The sequence below is a fragment of the Melanotaenia boesemani genome, chromosome 8 (genome assembly GCF_017639745.1).
Source record: "Melanotaenia boesemani isolate fMelBoe1 chromosome 8, fMelBoe1.pri, whole genome shotgun sequence".
Classification (NCBI taxonomy): Eukaryota; Metazoa; Chordata; class Actinopteri; order Atheriniformes; family Melanotaeniidae; genus Melanotaenia; species Melanotaenia boesemani.
Window position 1 is genome coordinate 16,128,588 of NC_055689.1, and position 18,289 is coordinate 16,146,876.

At 38.0% G+C, this 18,289-nt stretch overlaps 1 protein-coding gene across 1 annotated transcript in view; it reads right to left on the minus strand.

Annotated features, from left to right (window-relative positions):
- Window positions 1-116: 116 nt before the first annotated feature.
- Window positions 117-18,289, minus strand: part of kcnab1b (potassium voltage-gated channel subfamily A regulatory beta subunit 1b) — a 26,729-nt gene continuing 8,556 nt past the window's right edge. Inside the window, exons 3-15 of the mRNA XM_041993336.1 lie at window positions 17,966-18,009; window positions 14,788-14,825; window positions 14,061-14,140; window positions 13,524-13,568; window positions 11,319-11,363; window positions 9,356-9,399; window positions 6,548-6,634; window positions 2,410-2,495; window positions 1,779-1,899; window positions 1,547-1,641; window positions 1,260-1,380; window positions 1,024-1,112; window positions 117-832 (exon numbers count right to left, since the gene is read on the minus strand). Of these exons, the coding sequence (XP_041849270.1) occupies window positions 743-832; window positions 1,024-1,112; window positions 1,260-1,380; window positions 1,547-1,641; window positions 1,779-1,899; window positions 2,410-2,495; window positions 6,548-6,634; window positions 9,356-9,399; window positions 11,319-11,363; window positions 13,524-13,568; window positions 14,061-14,140; window positions 14,788-14,825; window positions 17,966-18,009 (985 nt within the window). The 3' untranslated portion in view covers window positions 117-742. The remainder of the gene's footprint in view (window positions 833-1,023; window positions 1,113-1,259; window positions 1,381-1,546; window positions 1,642-1,778; window positions 1,900-2,409; window positions 2,496-6,547; window positions 6,635-9,355; window positions 9,400-11,318; window positions 11,364-13,523; window positions 13,569-14,060; window positions 14,141-14,787; window positions 14,826-17,965; window positions 18,010-18,289) is intronic.

Here is an 18,289-nt window from a genome sequence, read left to right on the forward strand (position 1 = left end):
ACGATAGATACAGCATGAGTAGACAGAAATCATACTCTGACATAGCTGCTATTTCAGGAATGAATATATATATATATATATATATATATATATATATATATATATATATATATATATATATATATATATATTGTTGTCAGGCAAACGCCATCAGCTGTGGGGAACGTTCATCCAGTCTGCTGAGACCAGGCCCAAATTTAAAATCATCACTGATTACTTTTAACACACGAACATCACATCAAAGACATTTTTAACGGTATGGTACATTTTGATGTAGGTCATCTTGTGCTCACCACGCTATCACCAGCTTAATGAGATGCTTGGAGGTAATACGTTTGTCTAAAGTTTTCTAACCGTGCAATAACAGCCATATTGAAACACATAATTTGAATGAGGGATAATATTTCATTATGTCATATTTTGCTTCAGTTAAACTGTGGTTCAGCACCTTCTGCACAGTCTGCTGAGATGAATGAGGTTTTCACTGAAGAAATGGGTCTCAGTACATCCCCCAAATTTTGTTAAGTCCAGTAGCTGGCTGCTCTAGTTGTAGCATGCATGCTTTGTCATCAGACTGCTCACTTTAAGTTAAGGAGTTGAAAGCAGAAAACATTACATAGTCACACACATACACACAGTCATACACTCACAAGAAATCCTGGGCACATGCTTTTGGTGCCATGGCTGTGAAATGTGAGCTTTGATAAGCTTGTTAAGCACAGTTCAGTACAGGGCATCGATTCTAATGGTGGTAGTCCCTTTTACTGTGTGGACGGTTGCCCAGTATATGATCCACTTCTGAGGCAATACCTGCTGTAATCTTTGGAATTACCTGAAATACAGAAAACAAAGAAAGAGCACACCATCGTGTGGTTACCACACTGTAAAATAAAGCAAAAACAAACTAACAAACAAACAACAACAAAAAACAAAAACAAACAAACAAACAAAAACAACACAAACAAATAAACAACAACAAAAAACAACAAACAAACATTGCACAAAAAAAGCTTGAAAATGTACTTGGATGGCTCCCAGGTTTTCTGTAAGTTGGCTTGGATTGGAGGACCCCAGGAGTACTGAGCTCACTCCCTCGTTCCTTAAGCACCAGGCTAAAGGTGTGTGATAACAGAAAAATAGTCTTACAGGGCTGTTGGAGTTGGAACTAAAATATGAAAAACAGAATAACAAGTATCGCTTCAAAATATCGCACGAGATGGAAAGTTAAGGCAGTATCCACGTTGTTAACTGTTTTTTACCTATGGCTATCTGTGGCAAAGTACACCCCAGCTTCTCTGCAATTTGAGTGAGTTCTTTTAGTTTGGCTTGTTGTTTTCTCCCATTCTCACTCATTATCTTCTCCCTCAACCACTGGTATGGCTAGAAGAGCAATCCAAGAAAAAAAAAAGACAAAAACAAAACATTGTAAGTACATTTTAAAATTGGACAAAAATCCCTAGAACTGGATGTTTAATGGTTATTTTAGCTAGATACAAGCTCAGATATAAAGTCCAATAGAGAGAGCCAAATAAAATGTGACCGCTACCTTCATCGCAGCCCTGGAGGATTCTGGGATGCCCTTCTCATACTTTCCTGTGATGATTCCACAAGCCAAAGGGGACCAAGACACTACACCCACACCTGTGAGAGCACAATGACCACTGAGCAATAGAGGAAGAAAATCTGTAACATTTCTTTGGGGGGAAAAAATACTTGACAGCATGAGCATGAGAAACAGCAACAGTCCCAGCTGAAACTACGAGAAACACCCCACATACCTATTTTGTGATAGAGCTCTGGAAGCTGAGTTTCCACTTTCTCCCTCTGGAAGAAATGATACTCAGCCTGCTCACACACTGGTGGAATAAGATTAAACTGCCTGGCCACAGAATAAGCTTCCTAATTAAACAGAGAAAGGGAAAAACAGGAAAGGTGAAACGTTTGTAAGAGATAAGGAAACATGCACATACTGACCTTTATGTTTAATAATTTTTTATCTCTTCCCAGTGCTGCATATGTTATTTCTCTGTAATTGCTTCACCATGGAGGGAACATATTTTATTATAAACCAGTCTATCGCTGAACTTAATTTCACTACACTGTTCATACATTTTAGTTAAGAAGGCGAAATTTTTTTTTTTTTTGATTTATTGATGTTTATCAAATGAAATAATATAGAATAGTTATATTATGTTAGACTGTAACTGATGTCTTTAAGTTTTCTTAGTTGAGGTAACAATAAGAAAATCAGTATCTTTTTTCTTTTTTATGGTATTAAAAAAGCGAAAAAACACATGACATGATATCAGGATTAATAAATAGCAATAACTATCAACATATTGCCTCTGTTTCTCATGATTCCTGCCATTAGATACTTAAAAAAAAAACAAAAAAACCAAGAATTCTTACCATGATCTCCATGGCAGACCAGCGTGATGTTCCCCAGTACATAGCCATGCCTTGGTTGATTACATGAGTCATTGCCCTCACTATCTCTGTAAAAACAGAATATTTAACAGCACATTATCCACAACTGAACAATTAATTGTGCCACTCAACCTGGAAAACTGATTAAAAGGAAAAAAAATCATATTGAATCTGATTTGCTACATTTGAACTTTCCAATAATATTTTAGGACCATTTCAGATTTTTTCCAAGATGTTATTAAAAAGACCTAAAGTTTAAAAAAAAAGAAAGACTCAAAACATGTAAGTCAATACCATTTGCTAGGGTCACTCTGCTTAATGCTGCAGGGGTGAAATGAAAAACTCAGCCAGTCTTAGAATGTTGCTGGTACAGCACAATAAATCATAGCAAGTTAAAACTGAAGGAGCAGAAGTCAGCCACATGGCCTTCAGCAATTTGTGTATTTATGCCAGAGGATGTAGCAGGGATATAATGTTTGGTGGAGTAGAGAAGAAGAAAAAGTGTGTTATAGAGGAGTATTTTGTAAAAATAAATGCAAAACAGCAAGGATGATTTAACAAAGACAAGGAAATGAAACACAAACCTCCTAGCTACAGGAGAAAACATCAACAACACATATTTGACTGACATACAATAACGAAACATCTGTTGCATTAGCACACTGCAAATGCTGGAGAATGTGACGAAAAATTCGAGAAAATGAGGATGAGGAGATTTGAGACTGCAGTAGAGTGTGATTAAAAATGAGTGATTCCTTTTCATCAGTACTTCTCTCTTTGGACTGGAATGTAGCTCGGTGAGAGCAAGTGTCTGTGTGTGGGTGAAACAGGTGGGAGGGTAGTGGAATAACAGTGCATCTGCTCCGAATGGAAGAGAGGGAAGACATGATTTGGAGGTATGTAAAGAAAAAAAAAAAGTGAACCAAACAGCAAACTTGGAGGCAAACAAAGAATTTGCATATACATGAACAATCCATCTCAGTGCTTGAAGGGAAAGATGACAACTTTATTCATAGCAACATGTATATCTCAGCATAAAGCTGCTTCCACCAGGCTGCCATGAGTCATCAGCTCCAACAACAGATGCTACACTGAGCCTGGAGTTCAGGTGAGATATCCAGCAATCATCATCAACACCAAAATCACATACACGTACATACAAAAAAACATCCCAATTGGAAAGTGATGTGGTTGAAGTGGTGGGAAAAATGCACATGTTGTGTGTACAACAAATTCTTTATTATTAAGCCTTAGCACATAGTAGCTTTGTGTACAATTTAGATGTAATGACCAGTATGAATTGTACAACCAGCAGTCAATTAGTTAACAGTACAAATGCTTGCAACAGAATGAAAAGACGCAGAACACGGATATGTACAAAGAAGGTAAAATCCACCTGGTGCATTTCCAAAACTCACTCATTTGCATGCAGATAACAGAAACTTGCTTGGCTGTTAGCCAGTGTCTGTCTGTCCTTGAGCCCTCTCACAGCAGCAGCACGGCTGTGAGTCTGGAACATTTGGGCAACTTCTGTTAGCAGGTGCGACTATGCTCCTTCTGTATGGTGCAGCAAAGAGGGTGTGAGGAAGAAATCACCACACAACACTGTGCAGAGCCTTAGACAGTTTAGTCTGCAGGCTATGGCATACCTATAGTATTAATATTATGGATGGAGGTGAAGTAGATTCTTCCCCTGGAGACACCTTTCACATCATATTTACTTTAGAATATTTTATAAATTACACAAATTGATGACATGTTAGCCTCTGGAATGTCAGCTTGGGGAAAACTTTTACAGAGTGTCATGTTTGTAAATGACAGATGCAACAGTTAAGTTTAGTGCAAGAGATTAGAGGAGACAGGCTTGCAAGTATTGAGGAAGATGTATATTTATGACAAATTAGGCCTGTCCCTTCTGTTATGAAATATGAATTTAAAAAATGAAGAAGAAGCGGAGGACATGTACTGAGAGGGGGTTGGGAAAGAGACAGAGAAGGATGAAGCTATGGGAAGGAAGCAGTGATGGTAACAAAGTCAGACTCTGCTACCATGACATCACTTTTATCGTCCTCAAGGGGACATGAGTTTTCTCACACGAAGTCGGAAGTACTTTAGGTCACAAAAACAAACAAATAGATGCAGATGCACATATTAGTGCTTCCTTTGTTATAACACTTGCACTATTTTAATGATTGCCTATGGATTTTAATTATGTTGTTAAACCAGTTTCAGGCATTGATGTGGGTGTGTGAGTTAGTTCTATATGCTGCATTATGCTTAGGTAAAGACGGCAGCCAAAAAAAAAACTATTTAGGAAATATTACAGTGCTTAGGTGTGAGGATACTGAGAGTGTTCACAAGCAGCCATACTCAAGTGAAAAAAAGTGTTGTTTAATAAGTGATTTTGAAGTAGTGGTTCAGCTGCTGTAATATGAATAATGAAGCGAATGTAAACAATGTTGCAGTTGTCACTCTATTATCATAATACAACAATTTCCACATTCAGTACAAAGTAATGCCTTGACAAATATAAACTTCACTGTTAAAAACTGGCTTCAACACAAGCCCAAACTATAATAATGCCACCCCCACAGTAAAAGTTAGATATGTTCTTGGCATGAAATCCTGATTTACACTAAAACCAAATATACCTTAGCAGGTTGTGGTCAGACATTTCTGTTTGAACTTCTTAAGCTTTCTGGACTTGTTTCCAGCACGCATCAGATCTAATAAGATGCTCATTGTTCTGATGCAAATTTATTTGGAGGCAAGAAAAGTATGACTTTAGATAACTCATGCGCATATAAGACATGCACAAATAGGATAAAACAGGTCTTATTTATGCATGTGTCTACACAGTAGAGAACCAATATCACTGGAGAGTCTGACAAATATTCCTATGGGTCTTTTGTGGTGAGAGGTGTTGATTGATCCTAACAGACAATCTCACTTGATCTCCAGCATTCTTGCTGACAGCTGGTTCATAATTACCTAATTTTAGTATGAATAAAATTTTGACGTTTGCAGTTGTTGGCCTTTTGTAACAATGGCTGTTAACTTAACATACTGAGGTCTGAAACCTTAGTAAAAAATGGCATCTTTCACTTCTTCCACTCTGTGTGAATCAATACGATCCATAAATCTTGCTTCAAATGTTGACCATGACATTTTTTATTTAGTTATACTTACCAAACTTTATAAAAATGAATAACTTCATTTTTTCTGTGTCAAAATAAAAAAAAATCTTGTTCATTTCTTCAGACTCTAAATCAATTTATCAGTCAATCAAACAAGACTGTGAACTCCATTGTCAGTAGTTAAGTGATGTTGTCTGCAGGGTCCAATTACTAGATGGTTGGATGGAGAAGACTGTGGGCTTCACCTGCCAGTCACAAGTACCACTGATGACAGCAAAGCCCCTGGAATGATAAATATGACAGATTGGCCTCCCACAGTCAGCTAGCTTACAGAGGAAGAGGCAAGGGGGGTAACAGGGGAGAGAGGATGGAAAATATTTTTGGGAGATCAGTGGGACACCATCACTTCAGTCAAATACCACCTGTAGATGGAGGTTTTTGTGAAAAACCAGCAAAAGAGACCAAATTTCTGTGATTGTCACATCAAGCCAGAAGTAACCGTGGAAGAGTTTGGATAGAAACAAGGGGTAGATGTGTGGAAAAGGCTGCACTAGAGTACTGAAGAAATTGAGCGCACAGCAGGGCTCATATATAGTGAGCCCGGCCCAAAAATACACCAGTCTCTCCCGGAGGGGCCAGATTATCCTGCTTTTGAAGAGCAGGGAGGGCTGGGAGCGGGTGCAGCTCAGAGACCCTGTGGAAGCAGCAAACCCGCTGAGAGAGAAGAAAAGTAGAGGGAGACTGCTAGACTGAAATAGAGGACAAGAAATGAGGCAAGATTGTCAGATTACCTAATGTGTGTGTGTCTGTGTGTGTGTGTGTGTGTGTCAGAGGAAATCATTTCCACTTGACCTCAAAGGCACCAGTCTGGCAAAAGCAGAAGTCTTATCAGCATTTCTCACTTTCTCATGTTACAGAACAACATGTGTTGTCACCCCCCAACCTTCCACCAGCCCCATTAGGTCTGGCCAGAAATCACTTACCCTCCATGGGAGTATTGCTGTCTGTCCGACTGGCAAACACCACATCCACATACTCGAGTTGCATCCTTTGGAGCGAGCCTTTTAAACCTAAAGTGGCAGAAAAGAGGGGAAGTTTTATTCGAGATGTTAGAAGGAAAAATCAAAAATTAATGAGGAGCAATTATTTTTTTGGACATAGATTATAATTCTTGTATTACTGGAATAGAAGAACAACTGTGATTATCCATTGAATGGACACTGGATCTGCATATAATTCACCATTACATCCTGTATGAAACATTGCACAGTCTTTTAATTTTTTTTATTTAGCACTACTAGATAAGCCATAGGAACGACTTTCTACAAGTTTTTGACAAATTAACAGGAAAATGGACCAATTAAAGGTATTTAAAAGGTCAGGTATAAGTAAAATAAATAAATAAAATAAATAAAAAAATAAGGTGAGAAGGAGCCTGGGGGATTTGATGTCAACATGTTCATAAACATAGCAAAGTGACAGTTGACCACATGTGACTCAAGGCCTTCCAGCTGCATTTGGCCTGCCACATCTTTTGATCCAGTTTGCTTTGCATGCAAATCTGAGTTGTCATGTTCATTCTGGTATATCTAGCAGCCTACAACTTCTTTTTTTTGTTTTTTTGTTAAATGCTACACAAGATAAAAAGCATTTTATTGCAACATTTTTAAAAAGCCAATATGTGCAAAATTGTGGTTTGGTGTTGACTTGCTGAAATAAAATAGCCAATTTTTTAAATAGTCATCATCTAAATGGCAGCATGTGTGGCTCCAAAACCTGTACGTACATTGTTTAGCATTAATGGTGTCTTCAAACATGTGCAAATTATATTGCCATTTACACTGATGCACCCAGCTTTTCTTAGTCTGATATGACCAACAGGCCAGGTGGCTAATATGAAAAAACTGGTTAATTCCTCTAGAATTATTTTGTGACAAGTTAAATACATTACTTATTGCCTGAAATACAAACTTCGAGATGGAATTGATCTATCAAAATGAAATATCCCAGTTCATACTTGTTATTGAGAATCATTGTTTTCAGTTATTTCCCTTTTTAAAGATTGAGTAATTCGATTTCAAGCCCCAGACATTTTTTAGATCTTTTACACAGCAGTCATCATATTTTGATAATTCTGTAAGGTTCACAGAGTATTTAAGACTACTTTCAGGGTATTGGTTCTCAAGCTGAGCTCACATTCAGATAAAAAAAATCTGCTGCATGAGAGGGATATAAGCCTCACACCTGTAAAATCCTCGATCCTTGTTACATAAATAAACGCTACTGCTAGCTGGAGGGAAAATCACACAATTCAAAGCCGGGAAAAGACAAGGATCAGGAAAAAAGGTCACATTCACTTTTTTTCTGAAACTAATCAGCCTCCATTCACAAACACAGAAAACCAGATAAGAGATGAAAAGTACACACAGGAGACTGTCACGCAGGAGGACAGCACAGTAATAGAGACATGGGAAAGTAAGTGTGAGTGTGTGTTGCAGATTAGTGCCAGAGGATTCTTCATCACCCACTAATCCCAGCTGAGAGTTATATGCTCCCTACCACTGTTAGAACCACTCATACCTTCTTCTGTCATCTGCACCCCCACAATTTCAGAAACACCCCTTACATGGATCTTAATCTGAGCCTGCACCATCATCACAAGCAGTTTCCGCTGTCTCCTGGATTAGCTGGAGTTACAGGCTGAGAACGGCGAGTCTATTTTTGGAAGCGAGAAAAGATTTTGAACAACACAACTACTCTGTTGGAATTTGTGCTGAATAATGCTTTTTTAAAAAACTGTTCTGCGGAAGTGTCCTTTGTTGATCAAGTTGTCATGGAATTTGGGAAAATGCTGAATACACTCACTGGTTGTTGGAAACGTCGACATGTTCTGTCACAATCACCTCAGGGCCAATACGAGCTCATCTCATGGATCATTAAGTTATGACACCCTAGCTGATAAATGACATCAAACTCATCAAATGATTCATTGATAGGCCTCTGGTGTGGAGAATGATGTCATCAGATGTTCACTCTGCCAGGGCATTAGCCTTTGATGACAAATGCCACCTGTGATGGACTGGCGACCTGTCCAGGGTGCACCCTGCCTCTCAATTGCTAATTGTCAGGATAGGCTCCAGTTCCCCCACAACCCTGAATTAGACTAAACACTATAGAGAATGGATGGATGGACATATGCCACACAAAAAATGACAGGAACATTGAACCTTTCTCTCAGAAATACTATAATTTACATGCAAACTGGGTTTAGATAACTGATTATAACCCTTTTACATCCCCTCTAGGTCTTCAACTCTCTGGAACTACCTGTCCCACAGTTCCCATCCTTCTTTTGTAACCATTTGTCGGTGAATTCTTCTCCTGTTTGCGGGGGAAAGTTGCAGAGGCTGGCGTGAATGCTAATAATGTGGGAGAGAGCTGAGTCACTGCAGGAGGTGCATTGCGCTGTGGAATGGCCAGTTGTTTGAGAAAAGAGGGGTGAGAAAGTTTTGCTGCTATGAGCTTGACAAAGGCCAGAATTCTTGCTAAAGAGGCTAGGAGAGAGGGGAGGATAAAGCAACTGATGCAAGTACTCTTAGGTAAAGGAGTTTATTAGAATCACCTCTGTAAAGGAATTACTAGCCAACAGACATATCAAGTCCAATTTACTGTTAAATCAACGTCAAAGAGGTGAGCAGAGAAGCAGACAGTAGCAAAGATGGAGGAAAAGACATAAGAGAAAGAGGGACATTGTAAGGCTGCAGCGGAGCATAAGGAAATGAACTTGTTACCTTCAATTATGTGTTTTCTGTTAAGGCCTCTTTCTGTCTCTGCCCTGCAATGACATGAAAAGAAATGCATGTCAGGACTGTCAGGGGTGAAACACACACATGCATCTACATAAATATAGCTTTTAAGACCTGAAGCATACCAGCAACCAAGCTGGACAAGATCCTGCATAAAATATCACTTGCTAATCACTAAAAAGAAGTGCACTTATTCACCGCTGCGTAATGAGCCTGCAGCTGTTGAACAAACCATGCAGTGTGCATGTGCAGTGGGCAAATTCAATGCTTATTGTAACAGATGTCCTGTTGTCGTGGGAACAAGTGATTTCTGAAGTGCTTTTCAAGTAAATGTGGCTATTTGAAAAGATATTACAGGCAACAATTACATGTCACTTATGAAAAGATTCACTTTTAGTTATTTTAATATAAGGCTGTTACATGTTAAATATGTGGAAGAGCTACTGCCTAAAGCCAGCTATTGCTTTAAGAGTCAGAACTGGAACATAACACCTTACATTAATTCATGTAGGCACTTTTTAATTATAGGTAGATGCTACTTGGTTCATTATGTCCATTATCAAATTTTTGTACTTCTATTCTACTAATGTTTCCTAAGAAATACATATGAATTTCTATAGCTACTTGCTCAGAGAGGACCACTCTATCGTAATAATTTTTCATCCCTATCAGCAAAAAGTGTTTTCTTTTATTTATTTGCAGAAGGCATTGTGGAACATTCTCACCTTTATATGTGCAAGAGTGGAAATATAATAGATGGAATAATTCCTTCTATTCTAGACTTCTAATTTTGCAGAGTGTGTGACAAATGTAAGTCCTATATCCATTCACCTTTTAGCTACATTTTAATCTCCACTGATTCATGTGAGAGATAGCTGGCTATGTAGCCGTTAAATGTTATTGCTAATCCTGCCTGACAAACGGCTCAAAGCCTGGAGAGAGTCTCGGAGTTGTTTTGCTGAAAACTGATGGTTTGTATTAATATTATACTTGACAGTAGCCTCACCTGTGTTTACTCAGTCACCTTAAGACTTTCTTCATCTTTGGATTTTCATCTTTTCTACTTAGTTTGCTTATTTATTTTTTTTTTTTTTAAATTCTACTCCACTGTGTTTCTTCCAGCTCAGTCACCTGCTCTTCATCTTGCTCTTCTCCTTGGTTCATTTTACATTTTTTCACTCTGTCTTCTTCCTTTTTCTGGAGCTTCACTGTTATTGTTATATTAATCTATTACAAAAACATGCTGTTTATCCTCCTCATATTATCATATTATTCCAACATTTTGCACAAAAGGAAAGGATGTGAAATGGGAAGGAACTGTTACATTTCCACAGAATGTTGGGTGACAAGATGCCTGACAAGTCTTTAAATCAATCTTACTGCTTGCTCAACTGGCATTCAAGTAGTTGTTCTCTTAATTTTTCTGGGTTGGAATGAGATGTGAAATGTCTTGATGATAGTCTGAGAGGATGAGCTTAAATTAAATTTACACTCTCCCTCTTGGGCAGTAGTCTACTGAGCTATATTAAATGGAAAGAAAACCAGAAGTTGTACTGGTGGATACTCTACTTTCCTTAGTGCAAGCCTGAAGACTTCTAGAGCAAAATGGAGGGAATGTGACTAATGTACACTGAACAGAGAGTACTTCAGCATGACAGCAGAAGCAGATATGACATTTGGCCAGAAGGCTGGAGATGGGTCGACAGTATGGAAAAAGGAATGAGACCATGGCTATGCTTTTCCTTCTTTCTTTCTTTTTTTTTTGTTATGTGTCCTTCCTGCCTGTGTGCCTGTGCTTTTTCCAAAATGTCTAATCCTATGTCATGCTCCTTTCAGCTGGAAGCAAAACTTTTATGTCTAGCCAGTTGTTGGCCAGATATCTTTCATTCGAGGTGGAAAATCCACATGCAGGACACGCACAAAAACATGCATGAACACACACACTTACTTTCCTCCCCAGTACAGCTTTGTGGTGATCACTAGGCTGGATCTCCTGAGGGAGAGCAGCACACATACAGACACATCAAAATGGACAAAAAAGAAGAAAAAACTCGCGTAAGACATCTGTAAATCAACATTTGTGTGCGTAACTGCGTGAGCTGATGCAGCAATCAAATTTATATTTAATAGAAAGCGTGTCCTTCAGTAATCTTCCATTCTACAGTGAGAGGTGGCAGACAGGGTATCCTCCTTTTTCTAATGAGAGCTTATCAAGCATGAGGACTTACAGAGGGAATCTTTTCTCTGAACTCTAACAAGATAGCTCCCTCACTATCAAATCCTGCATGCTTGAATGATCAATAATTCAGAAATCCAGAGTTGGTGTAATGACAAGCAGTGTATTGGCCAAAGCAGCTGAGAAGAGTGACACACCAATGCATATCTGTGCAGTGGGCGAGCATGCAGTCAGGGTAGTGTAAAAGTTGTGTACAAAATATATAAATCTGAGGTTTTCTGTGACAGAAACACTTGCTTTACAGAGTCTGATTTAACGTGCAGACCTTATTTCTTATATGTCACTGAATCCATGCTTATTTTCCACCTAACAGTAGTACACCATCCATCATTTCACCATGTAGAATGCATGAAAGCAGAAACAGAAACATAGCAAAAGTAAGCACCTTGTTCTAGATTAAGGAAAATTTTTATTTATTTTCAAAGCTAGCATAAACACAGCCTAAATCTGAAGAGTTAAAAGGCAGTTGAAGGGATATGAAAACACATTAATGAACAAATTTAAATTAATTTTGGCCATAATCACGGTCTGGTTCTATGAACAATAATGCCACCCGATAGCCTGAATGCAATTAATGTTATGTAATGTGCCATGGTTTTTTGCCATATATTATTTCACACCTGGAGCAAACATTATCCTCTGAACACAATCCACCATCCTACCCACATTAACAGGCATGTGGTATAAGTTACAGGATGTTACCTTTGGATACGTGGGTTTGACTCCTGTGGGACATCATCATCCTCTAATGGTTTCACTTAAGAGTTATGTGAGAGGCAACAGTTTTTTTTGTTTCTTTTCAGTTTCTCCATCACTCAGTGAAAGATAACAAAAAAAATGTTAGGATTTGGAAGAAAAACTGCTTGTTAGGTTGAAGAAAAGTTCGTGATTTGGCTTAAGATAAATATTCTAAGGCTTTTTTTCATATTCTTGAGCTGCTTGGATTTATCTGAACTCTAACTCAGTCTTTGTTAGAGTTTAGGTAAACCAAAGCGTAATATATTTTTGTGGAGTAAACATATTTCTGTATAGCCAAACAAACATGTCTTTGTTCATTTGTTCAATGCATGTATGGAAACAGTAATCCAGCATTTTGACTGAGAGACTGCTTTGGGTCATGTGGGTTGCAGATGGATCATGTTTATACAGGGCCAGCTTGTTAATCTTCCTAAGGGTTACACTGGGATATTTTGCAGGCCAGTTTAATATATTGAGCTCATTGATATGCTTTCTGTGCAGTTTTTTTTTTTTACGGCGGTAGGCACATTGTCTATCTGGTGGAAGATGCTGTCTCAGAGACGAACCACCCTGTGTGTGCTCAGGTGGGTGGTGGTACATGTCCATGCAAGAGTAACAAATCCATCAGTGCTGTTCATTAATTTGGTAGTGATTTTATTAGTGTAAGCTGGCTGATGCAGACACCAGATGGACCTGCTTTATTCTACATCTGGAGTTAAAGAGTCTAGTTCCAACTGTTTTAGATAAAGCTGCCTCCACCACAGCATCAATTTTCTTGGTCTTTTTCTGTTTTAGTCTGACTGAGCTTATGCACAATAAGAGGTCCATAAAGAGAAGGATTAGTGGAAGAACTTCAACCCCCTCCAACATCTTTCTAACAAACAGAAACACTAGGTTTATCAGCCACCATCAGTGCCTGACTTCACTAATGCTTTTGTGACGGAATGAGAGCAAATCTCTGCTGCCAGGCTACAAAATCTTGTAGAAAAATATCCTGAGGAGTGGTTGCACTCAGTAATAAATTAAAGCCCATAGAATCTGAATTGGGTTTTCATGATAAAAATAAATAAATAAAGTGTGTCCAAATGCGGCATTGTATCTGCATACGATGCACATACAAGCAAGAACATGTTGTTGCAACATAGAGTAAAATGGATTTTTCTTTAGACTGCACTTTACCTCCAGCACTTTTTCTTGATGATGTTTCCCAGGATTATCTCTGCTCTGCAAGAAAAAACAAACAAACAAACAAAAAACCAAACACAAACACAAGAGATTAGATCTCAGACTGCTGTTTTTATATGTAAGCGTTAACGTTATCTGCCACACATCTACAGCATGAATGCCTGATTATAATACAAGCGGGAGTACGAGATAAATGAGAAATGCTTCTCAGACTGTAAGCCTGATTTTCACCAGCAACCTTGAAATTAATGTTCATCTCATCACAACTGTAACATGTCCTGCATTATTCACCCAGATAATGTCCAGGCAGGAGATTTGAGCTGTGAGCATAAAAATGAGCCTCCAGTGATATTTAAGATCATGTAAATTATTTTAGAGACGCATATATTTCCCTTTTTTTTTTGCATGCTAAGGTGCATAATTGCTGCTTTGGAGCTACAACTTGCTATTACCTGGTTTCCTATGGGGAAAACCAGGTAGAAAACCAGAAAAGTGCTATGTCAGTGATAACAAATGGGAAGCATCACTTACTTCCCCCCAGAGTAGACTTCGGCCGTGTCAAACAGGTTGACCCCGCTCTCATAGGCGATTGTCATCAGCTGCTCTGCCACCTGACAAAGATGAGAGAAGTTTCCACAGTTTACTGTGATAAGCTCCAATGAAAATGACCCAAATTACACAAAGGAAAGAAATTCCCACAAGTGGGCAAAGAAGTGAAAATAGGTTTGCTGCTGAGATACACATCACTGAGAATACTGCACCAGCAATTTGTTGATTAAAGTTGTTTACTGCACAATATGTTTCCCAGACTTTTTTGACCTAGTTCTTGTGCCTGCACTTTAATCAGAAAGGGAGATGGGAACAGACTGGAAGGCCAGTTGCGACATGATGAAATCCTTCTTCTGTACTCTGTTTTGGGGATTTTCTTTGTGTCTCTGCTTTTATTTTGTCCCAGTGGTGATCGCTCAGTGATAAATTGTCACCATTCAGCTACACCGCCCCCACCCCCAGCCCAAGGCTAGGCCATTGTGCCTGTGAGAAATGAGACCTGAACACTTGGCCTTGGTGGAGCCAATAGGGACTCAGTCGTCTGGTGTGATATTGGGAAATGGATATCCTGTTTGCTGATGTCTCCTACACTAAATTGCTTCCATGGGCTGTAAACTGCATAACTATTCTAGTTGTATTTTCCTCCTAAAATAAGGAGGGCCAACATTTGCTGTGACAGCTGAATAATGAACTTGACATAAAGTCTCACCTCATCAGAGATCTGACCTCCAAATGTTACCCATGTTCCTGTAAAAGTAAATGTTAAAAGTTAAAACTTTGGCACAAACAAGACACATACAAGACCTTATGCATATAAAATAGGTCATTTCTGATGTGCATTAATGAATACATCACAATTATTGGCATGGACACAAAATGCCCCCTGTCCTAGAGCCATCACAATCAAACAGCAAATGAATGTTGATATAAAGTTGGTGCCCAGTTTTTCCAGTACAAAGTGGCCCTGGGCCCATTCAAATATTACCACTGCTTTGGTTTAATTAACCCCGCTGAGCCTGAACATACACCAAAAAGGCTACCAACTAATGGAATAAAATCAGCTCAAGTCTGGCCTATGAACACAAAACTACAAGTTATGGGTTAGATTTTATTACAAAAAAAAAAAGAAAAAAAAGAAGGAACTTCTATATTACATTTTTATTATTTTGCACACATTCAAAATAATGAAGGGTTAAAAATCAAATAAACTGTAAAGCTGAAAATAATTTAAATAAACAATGCATATATTTATCTAATAATCATCCAGATTTCTTTTAGGGTTCCAGCAGCAGCAGTTTTTTTTTTATTTTTATTTTATTTATTTCTATTAGAAATTCCAGAGACATTCCCACAACTTTGGGTTGGGTCTTTCATTTAAAGATGCTGCTTTAAGGCGGATTTACGCCTAAGTTGAAAGCTTCAGCACTTCTGCACTGGATACCATTAGCTCCACACACTAAACTTTTGGCTCTGCCTTGTTACCTCCATTTACAAAACCCTACTTTATGAATTGGAATTTACTTGCACACTTTTTTCATTTGTCTTTTAGAGGAGTTTGGGGCAATTTATTTATTTAGCTGTCTTCTTCTGTTTATTAAAGTTTGTTAAACAACCGACTGACACACTACCGCCACCAAGTGGTGGGAAATTGTGTTACAACTGCGCTTTTTATAAATTTTCTTTGTTTTCAGTTGATAACTTATGGGACACACATGCTTGATGGATATATTGATATGTTTAATTTCTGTCAAGTCAAATATAACTTATATTTTCATTTGTGTTAAAAAATTAAATGCACAGTTCAGAAAAGGACAACAAAGGTGAATGGAAATTTGATACAGTTTCTTTGTTTAGTCTCTCAACAGTAAACAGTTTAGTTTTTGTGTCAATATAATTACATTTTCCTCTCAAGCTTCTGCTGCTTGAACCTGTCACATGAAACTTATTACCATGTCCTTCTAATCAGAAATAATGTAAGAACCTGGCTTTAAATCAGTAACCAACTGTGCAGCAGTATAGCAGCAGATTGGTGTAGGCGCAGTCTGACTTTCCTCAGCTGGCAATGGTCAAAACAAAATCTGCCCAATTCTAAAAGATTGACTAGACAAGTGAAACAGGTCATGAAATACTGACTAAATGGGTAAAATTACTTTTCTGTGCTTTTCTCTGTAGAGGGTAGGTGTTAGGAAGGATTAATGTAATGCCAGATTAAACAAATGATTGTTTGCTGTATTTGCAGCTTTCTGGTACTTAACTTCTAGGCTATTTGCGTTTTAATCTTTTTTCCTAATTTTCCTGTCAAAATTTCCAAAGCTTCATTTCACAAATACACATGAGCAAAACATCATGTGGCTTTTTCCCTGTTCTTTGCTTCTAGTCCTAAACTGGCTGTTGCAGACAAAGCTGCAGAAATATGGGCAGCATTGAAGCGACACAATCATCATTTATGTGTTAAGGTTCAGATTTAGCTCTGAGTCATGTGAGAGACTTTTGCTTCTCCACACGAATGAATACATGCAGCTGCAAATAAAAAGGTCCCAATGATCTACTGAATTTACATTATGAGAAGCAGTTTGATCTCTAATCAGCGCAATGCGGCGATGCAACTTTATATTTTCCTCTCATTCGTCACCTTTCAGCAAAATTGGAAATGATGCAGAAGCATTTTGGTGTTGAATATCTACTTAGCACAATTTGTTAATTTAAATTTTATCCCTTCATAATGAGAATAAATAGAGAAAATCAGTGCCTGTTCTCATGTCTTTATAGTGTTGTGGGTTTTTGTCCTCAGCTGTCTGACTTGGTTTAACACAAATTAAATGTGATGTTCCATCAAATTTATATTTGTCTTGGATAGCAAGAACATATTTCAGCAAATTACATACTTAGAGGACTAATAACAATGTAAACTCACATGTATACCTGATTGTCTTTAGATTCATTTAACATACACACTTTTGACCTGTGGGAGGAAGACAGAGTGTCCAGAGAACATGCAAACCAAGAACCTTCTTAACAGTGTTAACAACCACACCACTGTGCCACTTTAGAAGAGACTAAATTTCAGAATTTTGTTGCACATTTATAAAAGTACAAAAGAAGACAAGAAAAATAAAGAATACACACAGATTTCAGTGCCAAGGAAACATATGTTGTACCTCGCAGAAAAATTATGTTTCAGCCTCTGCAGAAAACTGGTACAACAAGGAATTAATGTTTAGCTCAAGGGCACTATGGCATGGTGGAGGCCTGCCAGTTTCAAGGATTGAAAATAATCCCTTTCAGCTGCTGAATGTTCACTAGTATTCTGTTGATACTCGGTGTGCTGTATCTAAATCTTAAAAAAAAAAAAGTCACAATTGAGATGATTAACTATGTTCATTCTTAGAGTTTGCTCCATGTTTGCTGGGCCAGGGAAACTCTGCAGCATTTCTTTTTCTTATAATACTATTATTTCTTCAGAGGGACAACCCCTTCAAGCAATTTGGCACACAAATACACACACAATACAAGTGCAATATGTAAAAAAACACACATTTCCCTGAATGAATAAAAAAGAACGAGAGTATTTCCATCGCAGTGTCAATGAAATAAATGTGATAACGAGCCAGCGATTTCTTTCGCTGAAACTGCCGCTACCATTGATTAAATATTAACAAGGAAATTAGTAAAGCTCTGCAAACAGCTATCTGTTGACTCTCATGACTTTCCAAAGAAATTAATGTTCCTTGAGATTTAAAAAGATGTGAAAATAATAATGAAAATGTTAAGCTTTCCTCTTTGCTGGCTCCCCGTCCTCTTTGCACACATAAATAACTAAAACTAAGCTGCACTTGGATGTTTATGAAGCTATTAAATATTAGGTAACACATATTCAGTGTACTCACCAAGCCCCAGACAAGAGACACGCAACCCAGATTTCCCCAGGTTCCTATGAAAGAAATAAAAGCTTGATTTAGAAAAAAATGGGACCATTAAAACTCCAGATGTCATCAGTCAAATGTAACTGTAATAATAATGCTTTTGCATTACATTGTAGGTTGTCTTTAAATCATCACGCAAGAGGATGAAATGAGATAACAGCCTTTGTGGAGCTTATAAAAGACAAGAAAATTCAGGGCTCAGTAATAACTATGTCGGGTTTCTTCTCACTGAAGAGATTCACTCAATATAAGGGTTACCTTTATTATAAACAATCATGAATCATAACA